General features: G+C 37.7%; 1 protein-coding gene across 1 annotated transcript; it reads left to right on the forward strand.

Moving 5' to 3' along the window:
- The first annotated feature begins 7,062 nt into the window (after nucleotides 1-7,062).
- On the forward strand, nucleotides 7,063-16,909 carry fam83fb (family with sequence similarity 83 member Fb). Its single transcript, XM_008434514.2, has 5 exons — nucleotides 7,063-7,700; nucleotides 11,247-11,414; nucleotides 12,451-12,572; nucleotides 13,756-14,471; nucleotides 15,263-16,909. The coding sequence occupies exons 1-5, from the start codon at nucleotides 7,230-7,232 to the stop codon at nucleotides 15,307-15,309; spliced, it is 1,524 nt and encodes a 507-aa protein (XP_008432736.1). The 5' UTR covers nucleotides 7,063-7,229; the 3' UTR covers nucleotides 15,310-16,909.
- Nucleotides 16,910-17,100: the final 191 nt, after the last annotated feature.

Here is a 17,100-nt window from a genome sequence, read left to right on the forward strand (position 1 = left end):
ACATCACTCCTCTATTAACCCCATAACAATATATTAACGAGTGTTTCACTGAGAAGTAGCTCCTATAATAAGCTCAGCAGATGCACAGCTCCAACAGGTGTTTGCCTATTGCTGCTGGTCAGTCTGAAGGAGCTAAGGGTGGAGCTCAGTCCCACCAGGTGTTTTGCACAGCTGAATAGTTTCCAGAAGAGACTCAAGGATTTCTCTACCATAAATGAAAGAATCAAGACAACACTCCAGGTATGTTTTTGATGAGGGAATAACATTATGATATAAAGCTTCACAGTACTGCCCCTTTAAGTCAGACGTTCTGCCAGTGTCGACTTTTAAGACCCTCATATTGAAGTAAGAAAGGAAGTAATTCCTGAGTTCCCCCTTTGGGTTCATGGAGTCGACTGCTTCCTGTCAGGCTGGTTATGCTCTAAAAAATCCTTGAATTGTCTAATTCTTGGACTGAGCATATCATTGCGCATAATCAGAATCACTGGGCTATTTTATTATCGTTTTAGAACTGCCCTTTTTATTATTATTATTATTCTGACTATTTATTTCAGAAAGCCAGTCTGGATTTGAGTAACATCTGATTAAAGCAGCTGGATCAGAAAAATCCAGTGAATTTAATCTCATCTCACGCCGAGGGATAAAACACACGGACAAGTACCACAATATTTTACTGTGAGATTGACAGAGCGCACTCCACAGACCGCTGCCCTCCGTATAACACCTCTGTTCTGTTGAATTATTCAACGGAGGTGGAGCGGCGGCCAGTGTGTATGTATGCGTGCGTGTGTGTGGGTGTGTGTGTGTGTGTGTGTGTGTGTGTGTGTGTGTGTGCGTGTGTGTGTGTGTGTGTGTGTGGACATGTGCTCCTATAGAAATCCGTGTCCATGCTGCACCTACATCCCTTCATCCCCAACACTTTCCCTTCATCTTCACTCCGTCTGATCTGTCCGCTGTCCGTCCGTCATCCAGATGAGATGAATATGCATGGTGGTCGAAACGAGGGTCACGACAGGGACGCAGAGGGTTACCGTGGTAATTGCTCATTTCGTTTAATGAGTGGACATTTTTGGGGGGATTTTGTGTGTCAAAGGCAGTGAGCTTCAACTTGATTAAGAAAAAAAAAAAGCCATGTAAGATTGGAGCTCAGAGTGCATCAGCTGATTGTGGTTGAAAGGAAGTCAAAATCAGTAACGACTGGCAATCATTTACATATTTTGCAATACATTTCAATACATTACATGAAAATATGATCAAGTGTATAATTCATGTATCCTCAATGTATAATTCAGTGTATTTACATAATAATATTGGGGAAATAATGGATTAGAATATATTACAATATATTCCCAGTAACATATTGGAATCTACAGTCTCTATGCAGTGGGATGTGGTGGAATGGAAGATTTTCCATTACAAAAGTCCATCTTGGAAGCAAATCCAAGCCAGTACTGTCAAAGTGTTGCTCATAAGGCGTCTGGTGTGTTTATGTGTAGTGCAACGGCGTAAAGATACGAGATGTGTGAATCTGAACCGGTGTGGGCTGGTTGCCAGCTGACAAGGACAAGCAAGCTCCTCTGTTTAATAAGGACCAGAGCACTCACTGTCACATCATCTAATTCATAATGCGCCATAGATTCTTTTCTTCTTTTTTTTTCAGGAAGGTCCAGCTCAGCAACCCGCATTAATTCATTAAAGAGCCGCTTGAACACGGTTGAGTCCTCTGAGTTGATCTTTATTTCACCCTTCACACATGAACGCAACGCAGGAGCAAAGACAGTCAAAGGAAAGTGTGGCTTTTCTATTAGATTTTCTTGAAGGTCACGATTTTCCACATCGACAAGACCGGTGTTCCTACGGATTTTTAGGACATTCCAAGGAAAACGTTTTTAAGAAAAACGCTCTCTCCTCTCAACAGCTACTTTCACACTGTTTGCATACAATGTGCTGCATGAAGCTGTAGAGTCTCCTCGTGGTTTCTATTGAAGTAAAGCTCTAAAACAATTACATGCAGACTTCTGTCTTTAATCGCAGCCGTGACACGGTGTTTTTGATAACTCCTTCCCATAATTTGAAAGAGTTGAATCTCTGAATGGCTTGTGTTAATTTTGTACTTCTTATACTGACATAAATTACATTTACAGAAGAAGAATTCTGCTACCTTAAATAAACAAATGCTCAAAACTTAACATTTCTTATTATGATGGATGGAAGAGATGGTTTGGGCTTCCTCCTTCTTTTCTCTCTTCTCTTTGCTCCTGCTTTACCCTTCTACTCATCTGGTATTTGTGGCTTCTGTTGAGGTATTATTTCAGCTTTTGTGATTTTAATCAGCTGCTCCTGGTTTTAAACAACCTTGTTGCTATGGTTATGCTTCATAACAATTGGCGAAAAGTAAAAAAAAAAAAAAAGTATCAGCAAAAATACTTCCAGCTGCACAGCATCCAAAATGAGAGAGAATGGCCGTCCAAAATTTTTTATTTTTCTGCCAGAAAAGGAGAAACTAAGTAAAAAAAAAAAAAAAAAATCCAAACATAAAGAAAAGGTACACCAACATGCTGCCAACAATCTGAGAATTATTTATTTTTGTATGTATTATACATAATAATGCATATTTTATATTATTAGAAATATCATTGATTTTGCAGTCATAAAACAGAGCTGTCAAACAATGAACAACTTAACATAACACTGGGATGAGCCAAATCTTCAAATGTATGAAAAATTGTCAGACCTGCTCCACATAAAAATTTCTCTACAGAATGTGTTCAAAAATCTCAAAGGAACTTAGTGAAATAGATTCATTCATAAATAGATAAAAGAAAACTTGACTGTCAATTTAAGCCCAGACTGAAAATGCATCTATTTTCCCTTGGTCTTCAATAGCAATTAAAAAAGGGAAGAATTTCTTTTTTGTTTTTTTTTTTACTTTTTACTTTGAGTTTTTTGGGAAATTGCTGCAACTGAAATTTAGTATGCCTTGGTTTTTATTCATATTGTTATCTTTAATGGTATTTTACTGCCAATTTCATCATTGCATTTATTTTTTTTCTTTTAACAAAATTAATTTTATTTCTTAATTTATCATATGTCAATCTATGATGTAATTATTGTGAAGCTCTTTGGTCAAATGAGGTCATTGGAGATGTGCTATACAAATAAACTGACAAAAATGTAGCAGTGCAAAAATTCTTAAAGGGTCAGTATGCATTTTCTAGGCACATCATGCCATTTTATAACACAATCAAGTAACTATGTTAGCTTCAGTTGTTCTGAAAATGCTTTGTATATCAAATATGACTTAAAATAAAATTGACTTTGATCTTTAGCACGTTGAAATTGGGCCTCTGTAAAACTCTGGCTCTGACACTCCGCCTTCAGGAGGTCATTCCAACATGGCTCCTCTATTAACCATTTTACAATGTTTTTACCAGCGTTGCTCTGAGAAGAAGTTCATATATTGAGCTCAGTTCCATCAGCTGTTTGCTAATTGCTGCTGGCTAGTCTGAAGGAGCTGAGTGGGAGAGCTGGTCTGTGAGGCGGAAGCTTGTAAAATGCAACTTAGAGGAGGAGCTGCGTCTTGAAGGCGGGGCTAGGTCCAACCAGGCATTTAGCACAGCTTAATGGTTGCCATGGGAGACTAAAGGATTTCTCTAACATGCATGAAAGGATCACAACAACATTCCAGGTATGTTTTTGTATTTTGTTAAAGTCAATATAACAAAATACTGCCCCTTTAATTTGTTTGACAAAAATATATCAGACATATTGCATCGTGGAGCATGTTTGCCTGTTTCATTTCTGCCAGTATTTTCTCTCAAATTTCTTTCTCGTACACAATTTAGAAATGATAGAGCAAAACATAAGTTATTTCCAACATGACTTAGCTTTATGAGTGCTGTGATGAAACTGGACCTTTAATTGGCCCAAATCTATAAACATAGTATATTATGCCATATTATGCCAACATAAATATCATGCCATGGCTGCTTTTAAGCAGATAGAGCAGTATACAGAATATGAGTAGTTACACCTGCATAAATGGTGAATAACAATAAATTAAACTCAGGTACAGCTGTACGTCACCTTGGCAACTGCTACTGAGAGCCAATATTCAAAAAGGTAGAATGTACTACCATACAAAAGGGAACATGAGTCATTTTGTCAGTTCCCTCATTGTAAGAAATTCTTTGGCACAAGCTTTATTTGTTGGACCGTGTGTTCAGTCGGTTATATTTAGTTAGTTATTGAGTTGTAAAGCACATTTGCTTTTCAGCTTAGCCACAGGATAAAATCCCCACTGTACCCCACACTGTGATTCAAGCATTCATGCAAGACCGACCACTGAGACCGGCTGAGAATATCACAGGGAGTGACAGAAGAAGAAAGAAAAAGGGGTTAATGGTGGTAGTGTGTTCATTTGTGTGTTGCATTTCTAAATCCTCTCATTTTCTTTCCGACTCTGTTTTTTTTTTTCTCGCTCTGTAATTAGCCCTTTCATATTTTTTCTTTAAGCCAGCTACTAATCTTCCACTCTCATCCGCCACAGCTACTCACAGGAATTATTTTTTTATGCTTATGTTGAAGTATGTAAAAATCACTATTAGGTTAGTTTGCATGTTGGATGTTTTTAGAAAGAGGCAGCAAAGTAAAAATAAAGTCTGATTGTGTTTCCCGTATGACTTTAGAGCTTCAAGGGAAAAATAAAATAAAATAAATAATAATAATAATCACATAAAGATCCAGAAGCAGCTAGCATAATAAGCTCAGGTGTTTAATTGCTGCTGGAAAGAATGAGGACCTCAAGAATAATGTTGTTTGGTCAGGTGAATTTAAATTAGAGCAGCCAGAACACAGTGACACGCTATATTGGCATGAATCCAACATTATTATCCAACAATGTGGGAATAACGTTGGTGAAGCTCTATGGAGCAGGATGTGGCATGACTGGAAGCTTTGATGCAGCAGGTTCCTCCTCACTACCTGAGAATCCACAGTCACTTCCAATGAATATCAACTGGGCGGGGCTTGTGGGAAATTTTTTTTTTATCACCTTTAGCAAAATGATAAATTTATCTAAAACAAGAGCAATGCGTAACTTTTTAATGGCGTGTCCAAATGTAATTGCGAGTCGTGAGATTAGTAAATGAAATATTTTGTAACACTTTGGTATTGTTTAGAAATGCAGTGCTATGGTGTGTGTGTGTTTGTATGTGCTGTCTTTTTTTAGCTCAAGTGTGACGGCATACGTAGGTGAGGGTGTGTCTCAAACAAGCTGATGTTCCTACTGCAAACAAAAAGCTGGTATTTGTCACTTCCAGTAAACTCTTGAAATGAATTTCAAATGTACACAGAGGAACGTGTGTTAAGTTGTGGTGTGACGCATGGTGAGTGATTCTGACACGACAGAAAATCCAAACCGTSACAGATTAATTGCAAGTTAAGTCTGTCACGGTTTGTTAAGTTATTGTCGCGCTTTTGAAAGCTCGCGTCTAGCTAGTGTCGAGCTCGCGTGAGCGGAGCAAGCAGTGAGCGTTTCTAGTTGACGCCGAACATCGGTGACGTAGATATTCTCAGAAAACGAGGGATTACATGAATTCCAGTGGAGAGGGACCTGTTCTACCAGAGCACCTTCCAAATCATCCAGCTTGAGTGAAGGTGGCGCACTATCCAGTAAAAAAAGAATTCAGGTCCACGAGCACGACCATGTGCCACGACAACGCGCGAGACAGACCCACTAGGCGGGAACGGCTTGTTTGGCGTGCGCCCCTCTCACCCAGTTCAAAGCATATACACTAAAAGCTACAGTATGTAACTTTAAAAAATAAAAATAAAAAAAGTTCCCCCCCCCCATATTTGTTAAAAATGTCCCCATGTTGTGACAGTACGTTCTGTGAAAAAGCAATCTGCTCCACTTCCTCTTTGAGCTGTCTGAAGGCAATAGGCTACGTCCTACCAAAAACAACCAATCAGAGCCAGGAGGAGGGTCTTAGCGCTGTTAATCAGTCTCCTGTATGCCCTGCTAAATGTGCTAGTGGTGGAGAAACAACTTACCATTACAGAAAACACTGTCATCGGTGGCTATGCTAACTGACCTGAGCATTCACAACAGACTCTACTAGCTACACTGTGAAAGGGGGGGGGGGTTGAGCAGCGCCACACAGAGGTTGACCGACAGCACTATTACCCACCTCCGGGGTCTGATTGGTTATTTGGAGTCAGCACCAGGAACACTGGGAGAAGGCAGTTGGAGCTCAATGTTTTTCACAGATCATGTCATACTGTCAACAAATATGTAAAAAAATATATTTGTTATTAAATACTGCAGCTTAGAGTCAAACAAACAACGTATTTGTAATTGTCTCTGGGACTTTTCTGAAATGCGTGGTTAGTTTTGAGAAAAGTAGTTTTAAAAGTAGTTGAAAATACAAATAGAACACTGCCCCAAATGCATGAGCTATACATGTACAACATGTGCAGAGGAAATCATTTTTGCTTGCCCCGCCAATTTCCCGGTAATAAAATGAATTTTCAAGGGGAATGAGCAGAGCATTCTTTATTCTATTTACACAGGATTTATGCTGTAAAAAACTTTAATATGTAATATGTTCCCCACAAAAAGAAAAGAGAAATAAACTCAACGCTTTGAGAATCCGCCAGGGCAACCCTCTTCAGGGTCACCTGGTTCATTAAACCTTTATGTCTTCAGGGTAATAAACTTTCCCCTTCCCACTCTTTTATCAGAATGTTTTTCAATAATTTTTGTAATAATATGTACACCTGTGGTTTATTTAAGCAAGAAAGTGCAGAACGACGATAAATACTAAATATTTGCAGGCGATTTTGGTTAAAATAAATAAAATCACATATGAAAGAATAACAAGGTTTTTTGATTAAATCATTTTAAACAAACAAACAAAAAAATCTAACTAATCATTTCGAGTACGCAACAGTTTTTTACTTAGACAATCCGAAAGAAGATGTATTTGACTCAAATCGATGTGCTGTAGGATAGTTCTCTTTTTTTCCATTTCACTTGAAAGCACCAGAGATTGAGACGTGTTCTCTGTCCCACCTCTGACGCACCCGGTCAGGTAAGAAAACTTCCCAGCTTTATTTTATTTTTTATTTTTTTACCTGTGCGGTCACACAGGTAAACACTCTGAAAATTCCGTCAGTAAAGTAGGGGGGAGTTTGACCTCCCTAGGGGTGTCAGGGCTTCCGTAGCCATGGCTGAATCCCAGCTTATGTGCATGGAGGACGGGCACATCGGTGTCAAAGTCCCGGAGTCCAAGCCGGAGTTCTACTACAGCGAAGAGCAGCGTGCTGCCATCGAGGAGCTGCTGAAGAATGGCGACGGCGCCTTCAAGACGCGACTCAAGGAAGACGACGCGAAAGACTTTTTATCCGCGAGGGAAGTTAAAGTTTTCGTGAGCACTTTCAAACAATATGACTCTAATGACACCAGCAGCAGCAGGACGGCGGAACAGGGAGCCTCTGGAACCGACGCAGACTCAGGGGTTCATTCTACCTACTGGCCACTGATGTCGGACACCGAGGTCCCGTCGCTGGACATCGGCTGGCCCAGCGGGGGGTTCTTCAGAGGGGTGACCCGGGTGGCAGTGCACACCCACCCACCCAAAGACAACGGACCGCACATCAAGGAGGTGGTACGGCGGCTCATCCAGGAGGCGAGCAAGGTGAGGAGAGTTCAGGGACCTAGAAAATAGTTATATTTAAATGATGTCAACCGGAGAGTTTGTTTTACATAATGATGCAAAGCAAAAGGTTCAGCTTTTACATTTACCATATACATCCAGAAAAAGATGGAAACCCATTAGAAACAGATGTGCAATGAACAGGACCATGATGCTTTGGGTCCATGGACTGTAGTTTGTGCTTTAGTGTCCTCCGAACATAAATTTGTTTGTCTTTCATATTCCTGCATTATTTCTTGAAAGAGTTTTATCCACTAAACCCTACCCCAAAAGTTAATTTATGTTTTTTTTTTGTTTGTTTTTGTTTTGTTTTGTTTTGTTTTTTGGCATGGATTATGCTGAAGCATTCTTCGGGGTTTAGTCATTTTAAATAATGAAAGGTAAATTAATACCAATGAAATATTTTTTAGCTGATATATATAAGAAGTAATTAATTAAGTGAGAGCAAATGCTTTTAATGCCAAAGTGTTAGAAACTAAGTCCAAACATGGGAGTTTCTTTAACATAATGGGAAAACTCAGATTTGTATGTCAGCCTCTACAGGAAATGACATCACATTTTTTACAGCCTGAATAATGGGACTTTCTTGTCCCTTTTGTTAGTCAGTGGGGCAAAAGAAAGTATCATGTGACTCTCCTGGCACAAATAATCCAACTTGAAGGCTGAAACTCAAACAGACTCAGAAATATAACATAGTAGAACATTGTATTCTAACAAACTTTGTTACTTAGCTTACTGAATTATTTTTCCAGTCTTTTTTTTTTAAAAACATTGAGTTAGAATGCTAAAAGAAAAACCCAGCAGTGAAACTATCTGCCCAGGATACACCCACATCTGAAAATCTTACTTCCCTTCATAAGGTGAAGGCCTGTAAGCGTAAACTTTAGCTTAGAGACAGCTTTGAGTGATTGTAACTTTGGACCTGAATGAGAGTAACCATGCAACAGGCAGCTGCAGTGTTTACTCATTCAGTGCCGGACCTGAGCTGAGTCATCCGTTCCTCTTGCTCACAGTGAGGCAATGATGTGTTCCCCCCTTTGGCCTGGGCTTGCCTCTGCTTTCCTCTTTAAAAGTGGGTCAGGAGTACAGGGGCATGAGTGTGAAGCCTTAATTTACTGTTTTTAGTTTTTATTGTTTTATTTCCTAGCTTATCTCCACATTTTCCTGGAACACTTTTGAATTCCCCCCTGTCTTTTTCCTTTGTCTTTGTTCCCATTTTGTCTTCTGTGATTTAATGTGCCTGTTTGGCTTTCACTTCATTTGCCTCAGTGGTTCTGACTTGCTTGCTAACATTCTTACAATTGTTTCTTTGACAACTCCCTGGTTGAAAATGACAACATATTACTGGTTTTCTAAGTGGTAAGGCTTGACGTATAGACAGTGACTTGCAATGTATTTCACTGCCTAATCAGTTGTATGTCTTCCAGTTATTATGTTAGCTATATAGGCAGCAACCAATTCAAAGTTTTAATTACTAACTTTTGGTTGTAACCCCAGAAAGAATAACCTGGCTTGTTCTTAGGGTTCTAAGAATAACTCAGAGTAATAGTAATATGCTTCTACTTCTTTTATTGTATTTCTATATTTTACATAGTGTTGACGCATCCTTTTTAGGTCTTAAAAAGCCTTAAACTCATGTATCTAAAATTAAGGCCTTGATATGTCTTAAATTCATTTAAAAAATAAATGTAAGTTGGCCTTAAGTACAGTAATCACAGGTCTTAAATCTTTTATATTCTATATAGTTTATTTTTGGCAAACGTTTGAGTCGCACACAGACATGTTTACATTGTGTGATTTGAGGCTACCACTAACTAGCTGCTAATATACCCTTGCTAGCTAGCAAGCTTTTTTGAATCTTAGTGTAAATTTAATGCCACTTGGCTGAGTGGCGTTGGCCTTGGCCACCGGCTCTCTTCTGTTGCCAACCATACGATGCTACGTCAATTCTGTTTTAAAAAGAAAAAGCTTGGCACTGCTACTATATAAAATATGTTTTATTTTATACATTTCTGTCATGATACAAGTCTTAAATTTCATCCATAACGGTATTAAAACGTTTTTTAATAGCCATACATTTTAGTAAGGCTTTTAGTAACACCATAGGGTGTTTTGCTATGAAAATACATTTTCCTAATAGAAAGCAGGACAATAGAAACTGGTAGGTTTCTGTTGAAACCTGCCAGAAACTAAGCCGGTCAGCATAATTTTGACCTTACAACAGGCAACACACACACTTAAAAGTGATATAGAATCAAAGTACATATTTGTAAGAATTATATGCACATGACTTTATTCTATATAGTTCTCTTGTACGTGTTTTGTTTGTTTAATTGCAAAAGATAAAGGGCAACTGTCTGCAGGCCATAACTTGTTGCTCCAGTTATTACCCTAAGCAAGCCTGTTCAGTATTTTTCCTGTGAGTGGAACCAGCAGGGCTTTTCTTCCAAACAGGAAAAAAAAACATTTGCTGGCATTTAAAGAGAAATCTTTTCCGTGACTTCACCTTTCTCCCGCTCTTTTCCTGCTAGCTTGCTCGGAGCATGTTCAAACATGCCTTAAAGCTACTTTTGCTTGTTTCTGAAGCATTTACTTTTCGATGGATACTTGATGTGTATTGTAACTTATAAACATCTATTTGTTTTTTATTGGGTGAATGCTAAACCTGTAGTTATTACAACCCCTATAGAAAAGAAGGCACATGGTTTTTACACAACAAATGGATTTAGGACTTAAAATCGTTTTGTAGTTTAGAAGATGCATCTGCAGGATTGRTAAACCTGTCTAAAAGAAAGCAGCAGAATGAAAGTGTGTACTTTAAATGTTTATTTTGAACAAATATCAGAAAATATAAGAAAACAAAAAAAAATGATATATCATGCTAATAATTATATATAAAAACAAGACTTTGATATCAGATTCAAAATGGAGAAGATGAAGCTTATTAAATATCGCCCTCAATTGTTTCATCCAAATATGTTCCACATTATACATATTTACACATCTAATTTTTACTCATGTCACAATTTCTACTCTTGAGCTGTTTGGGGGTAAAAAACAACTCAAAGGGACTTTTTAGCACATTATCAAAGCAGGCAAAGCATCAGTGGTTTTCAGGGATTTTGGCTGAGCAACGTTAGCTTCACTGCATGGTTCCTTTGGCAGCCTCCCGTTGCTCACTGTCCAGATCTTCAGTTTTTCCCTCTATAATCAGAAGGTGGGATTCTGGATGTGGGGCAAAGAAGTAAGCAAAAGTTCAGTCTAAATCTTCTGATTAAAAAAAAAGAAAACTTTTGACAGTGTGTCTAATAGCTTATTAGGGTTTACATTTTAATTAATTAAAGCACAGATAGAAACCCCTGAAATCTTTGTTTACTGTGTAGTTGTTTTTTTAACTGACTTGATAAAATGCAACACCCACCAATTTCACTGTAGGTTTCTAGAGAAAATGTACCAGATGTCGCTGAGAAAACAACATAGATCCACAGACTATTGGACTTTTTTTTCTCTCTTTCTCTCTCTCTGCAGGTCATCGCCATAGTGATGGACATGCTCACAGACATCCACATCCTGCAGGACCTGATGGATGCAGCTTGCCGTCGGTCTGTGCCTGTTTACATTGTGTTGGATGACCAAGCTGTTCCTCACTTCCTGGACATGTGTTCCAGGCTTCAGATTGGCTCACAGCATCTCCGGGTTAGTCAGCACTTTTACATAGGCAGCATTTTAAGTAAAAAAAAAAAAAAGTGCCATCAAAGAAGAAAAAAATTGAAGTTTTGACGGATTTTTATAGAAATTAAACTTAATTTTGAAAGGTGAAAATGATGTGCTTAAATCAAGCTTACCAACGCATTTGTTGATGTCACTACCAATACTAGGTGAACTTTCTGAGGAAATTAGGTGACTTAATTAAATGGTCAGAACTGCTTCTTCTGCTTCTGCTTCTTCATAAGCACTACTTTTGGTGGCCACAAGAGGCCGCTAATTGCACGCAACGGCAGACTAGAGTCATAACATTGTGTAAGAAAAAAGTGGAAAGAGTGAGATTCTCAATAGGATGAGTGAGACAGGCATCTAGATTTAACTGTGAGAACATTGAGAGGGCAGAAGAAGAAAAGCAAAACAGAAAAAGAAACTGAATCTGTCTGTCGTACTGCTGCAACCTGAAAGTAAAAGCTTAGTTTCATTCAAACATTTTATTACATATTTGAACAATAGCAACTGTTTTTTTTGTCTCCAAAAATCCAGAAAAATAAGGGTTTTTTTTCTCAAATGCAGAATGAACAAAACATTCGTATTTTCCAGATCAGGCTACAATAAAATTCTGTGTGAAACTACATGAAAGTCGTGTGTACATTTCAAGGGAGCCAAGCCCAAATAACTGAATCTTCTAAAAAAAGTTCCAAAAATATTTGACTTGCATTATGTAAACTAGAGGGGTTGCAGTGTTGAAAGTCAGTTTATTTCTATTTCATCCTTTTTGTTAATCTTTAACAAGTAAAATAAGGACTGATTGTAAAAAACATAAAGGAAATTCTAAAAGACTTGAAGAAATCAATGCATCACTCAAATGAATGTTTTGTTATTTTATTATGAATGATGCTTTAAATTGTTCTTACTAAATCTCCAGTGCTATTTGCAGCTTGATTTTGCTCTGAACTCTGGTTTAAAACATCTCACATGTTGTCTGTATTATTTCCCAATCTAACCATCTCTTAACTTGTCGTTGCAGTTCATCCGAGCAAGATCGCTTCAAGGAGTTGGCTTCAGTATGTCCTATGGTAAACTCCCTGGTTCGCTTTTTAGTAAATACATGCTGGTGGATGGAGACAAAGTTGCCTTTGGCTCTTACAGGTAAGAGTGTTTGTTTTATACCATACATAAAAAAAGTATAAGATGTGCAGGCTAAAGAAAGGCAGTCAGATTTAGATTTCTTTATACTTTTGATTCATTTCATCCTCTATAAACCAAAAATTGACGATGAAACAAAATCATTTTGTTCAATGTACTTCAAATGTATAAATACTTATCCTGAAATGTATTCCCAATACAAGTTAGGGCAATAAAACGTTTGTGAACATTTTACAAATGACAAAATATTTTAACAAATTCTTAGTCTGAATGCAAAAGGAGCATTAATAAATTCCCTTTTTTTTTCTTTAACCATTGATGTACGTTTCAAAACTTTAAAAATGTGCTTCAAAGAATCTCCACTGAGAACAGAAATCAAGTTGGATCAGTCAAAGTAATTTAGATTTTGAAGTTGAGGTAGTAAAGTACAGTCTTGATTCATTCATTCATTCATTATTTTAACCAAAGCTGGTAGACATACCCGCTGTAATCATTAATCTTGTTAATGTGTCCAAAACAAACAAATCATTTCAAGGTGACGAACGTTTCTTCTATGTTATTTATTAATATCTTTTCATCAATGTCAATGAGCTTGACTGTGTCAATAAAACAAGGCGAGGCAGGTTGAAAAATCTTTCTTTTATTGTTTCGAAAGGAGACCCAAAGGGTGCCAGCATAAAGCAGCTTTTTTCAGATACAGAATTAATAACATTAGCTCACATTGCACCACCTAATTTTAATTTAAAAAAAAACAACCCTATTTTGTAAGGTTTAATATGCCATGATATCTCTTCACAATCTTCATGACTACCAATGTGCTCTCGCATTGTAGATTTTAGACGTTAGGAAAATAGTTGTTACTATTAATGTCACCAAACTTTAAAGTGTTTCTCACTTTGTTGCCTCTTGTTACTCTTAGCGTTTTAGGTAAGAGAAAGTCTTCTATCAGTTTAAAATGTTATGGTTCAATCCTCTACCTGTCAAAGTGTCCATGTCCAACACCAGGAAACCTCACTGTGGGCCACATGTGGTCACTGTAGATAAAAAGCTGCATATTGTTATACAATATAAAAAAAACAAAAAACAATACCAATGCTTAGTCCCATTAAATTTAACATTACCTAGTTAAAGCTAAAGAGATGATGAAGAGCACTGATGATTGTCTTTATTCTTATCTCGGTTCCAGTTTCTCTTGGTCTGCTTCCCGTATGGACCGAAACATGATCACTGTGATGACGGGGCAGGTGGTGGATGCCTTCGACAGAGACTTCCGTGAGCTGTATGCCATATCAGAGAAGTTGGACCTCTACAAGGAGTTTCACGTCAGTCCCCCTGCTGCCAACGTCACCGCCACTATTCGCTCCAAATTGGAGCCCAAACGCCCTCCGTTACCGGCGACCACATCCCGTTTCCAGGTCAGCCTCGGAGACTCTCGGAATGTTGAAATCCAGGTTCCTGCCCACAAATACTACAATCCCAAATACTCGCTGCTGTTCGGAGGCTCTGCACTTCCTGCAAGATCTCTGCATGACGAAAGATCACAGCCGGGTCTCGCAGATCTTCACGAAGAGGAGGGAACGCCTCGCGTGGCCAGCAGTCTTACACTAGATCCTCAGAGTCCGTTGCCCTCAGAGGCCCCAAGTGAGAACTTCAATATGCCAAACAAAGTATCTCTGGGGAAAAAGAGAGGCTTTACTTGGAAGTTGTCGAGGAAAAAATCTCCGAGTAAGCTTTCTGTTAAAAATATAGGAAATGCTTCACCGACAGAGACTCATCCCAATGAATTGGAAGACGGTGCCACGGTGGTTGTGGTAACCCCAACCAAACTCAGTAAGAAGCTTTCTAAACTGGACCAAAGAACGTTGTCTCAGCAAACTGTCACCACGTCGCATGACAAAGAAAGTAAGTGCCTAATGTAACAAAATCTACTTCTGTTCCTTCACAAAACCCTTCTGTGAAGGGACAGGACTATATGCCTGTAGTCATAGAGTAACGGATGTGAATGTAAGAAGGTTTGGTTCACTTTTTAGCCTCTTTTCACACCCAAACATTGTCATTTTATACTACCATTCATTAATTTTAAACAAATTCCTGCTTTTTTTTACTTAAAACATCATGTGAGTTCTTTTTTTTTACTGAAAAATGGTCATAAAATACTGATATTATCCTCTGTACGTATTTATTTATTAAATATGATCAGTCAGACCTTTTATCAAACCAAAGTCACTCCCAAGTCTCCATATGCTGGTGTATATTTCATAAAGACATTCAACCAATTTTTTCTTCTTTTTTTAAATTTAAATATAAAAGATTAAGTTATTGGTTGTCAATGCTGTTATGATCCTCCTAAAAGGTATGAACTGCCATGTTTTTGGCATAAAATCGTCGAAGGTTTTACAACCGTATTTTGTACTTTCTGCTTGGTTGTTTCTTACCCAGGAAAAATCCGGTGTTTCACCAAAACATTGCAAACGTACAAAATGGCAACAGGCAGAAAGATTTTACTACTAATGCAAATCAAAAACAGAATAGAAGTATGCAGAAAAGCACAACAAAAACACATTTAAAACTGGAGTACTTCTCTTTTTGCATGAAAATAGTTCACTAGCTTTTATTGTTTGTTTTCATTTAATATTGAAGTGTTTCATCTCACTAACGTTTTAAATGGTCTTTTTTTGTCCTTCTTTCCACAGGTTTGAAGAGTCGTCGTCATGGAAAATCAGGATGTAAAGCATCCTAAGCTGAACTTGTTTGACAGTTTTAATAGTGTACAGTTACATGATCTTAAAACAGATGAGGAAATGACTTTAATGACGCTGGTGAGGCACACTGCAGCGTCATGCACGTTTGAATGAAGACCAGATGAATGTCCAGTCCTTCAGGTTTTTATCTACTGGTTTCACATCTGGAGCCTAATGTATCATGAGGCTGATCTGGCAGAATCTCTGGAATCACATATTTGTATTGAGACCTTTTAACACATCTTGTTAGGAATCCGGGTTTGTTGTCTATTTTTATTTTTTCTTGCAAACATGGGTGAATTTTTAAAGTTGTTCAGGGAATGTATTTATGCGTCGCACCTGTTTAACTAAATTACAAAGTAAGAAAAGCCACATTTATCCTAGAGAAATATTGTTTGGTTTCAGATTTAAATTAGTTGCGATGAGTTGCATCTTAAAATGTTTTTTCAAACCTATTCAGCCACGCTGACTCTTCAAAATATATCGAGCATATATTACTATGATGAATCCTGGTTTGCGACAAAGTTTATACACTACTGATATTGCTGCTAACAGACTACAGATTAGATTTGTATTTACTGAATCGGGTCATTTTACTTTTATTTTTGCCCACATATATGATTATGTACTGAACGATGATTCCTGTGCATTGCCTTTCTTTGCCGTTTGTAGATGGATGATGTTAAGAAGATAGAATTGGTATCTGCTCAACCGACACATTAACTTTCCTAACAATGGGAAATAATTTAAAGTAGAGGTGTTTAAAGAGACATAGACATGCTTTTCAATGCTAAAGATGAGCTACTCTTGAGTTACCACACTAAATAAATACTTTGCAAAGGTTTCTGGACCTGATGCACTGAACCCAAATATTGAGCACCACAAACAGTGTGTGAAGTTTAACTGTTAACTGCTCTTATTTGTAATGGGAACCATTCAGAAGTCCAACTATACCGTAAAGGATATGTTTCAAGTTTAATTTGACATTTACCCAGAATCCTCTGTCTTCTTTTCAGCAACATGATCAGCCTCTATGGTATTTTTCTTGACTCCGGATGGCGCTACATAAAAAAAGTTCCCTTTTATTTGAAGTAGGCAGCCCTCATTTGCATGGTGTGTGTTTACAGTGTGTGAAAGCTCATGGTAGCATTTGTGTTTTCTTTTTTTTTTTATGAGAGAATTGCTTACCATCAGATTACTCTCATCTTGGTGACAGGAAGATGCGATGGAGCAGCAGATGTCAGTTGATAGAAATGCCTGTATAAAGAGATACACCATGGTTGGTTTTGTTTCTTTGCACTTGAAATAAAACCACTCCATTAAGTTGTATTAAACTTAAAAATTATATACTGTGATGAACTTTAGGAGACTTTTAATTCTTTTTGCATCATTTCGCACAAGTAACTTTGAACCGTTTTGATTTTTGTGTTACGTTTTGATTCACTCAGTAAAAAAGAAGAGATCCTCAAAGCCTTAACACTTAAATGAACAGACATTGTTACCCATTTCTTGGCATGTTGGGTTGTTGGATATAGACAAAGGTTTGATGTCTATCATTTATTGTTTTTGTACGTTTCAATAAATCTGTTATCCACTGAGTCAATTTAATGCACTACTTAATTTAGGTGTTTTGTTTTTCACGGATTCTTGACTGAAAGTTTTCCATTCAATTCAGTTTAGTTCTTTAGCGCCAATTCACAACAAAGGTCGTCACAAGGCAGTTTGCAAAAAATAATTTCAATTCAGTCAGATTCCAATTGATGCCAGTTATCAAACAATAAATTATGCTC

This window comes from Poecilia reticulata, linkage group LG1, assembly GCF_000633615.1.
Source record: "Poecilia reticulata strain Guanapo linkage group LG1, Guppy_female_1.0+MT, whole genome shotgun sequence".
In the NCBI taxonomy this organism is placed as follows: Eukaryota; Metazoa; Chordata; class Actinopteri; order Cyprinodontiformes; family Poeciliidae; genus Poecilia; species Poecilia reticulata.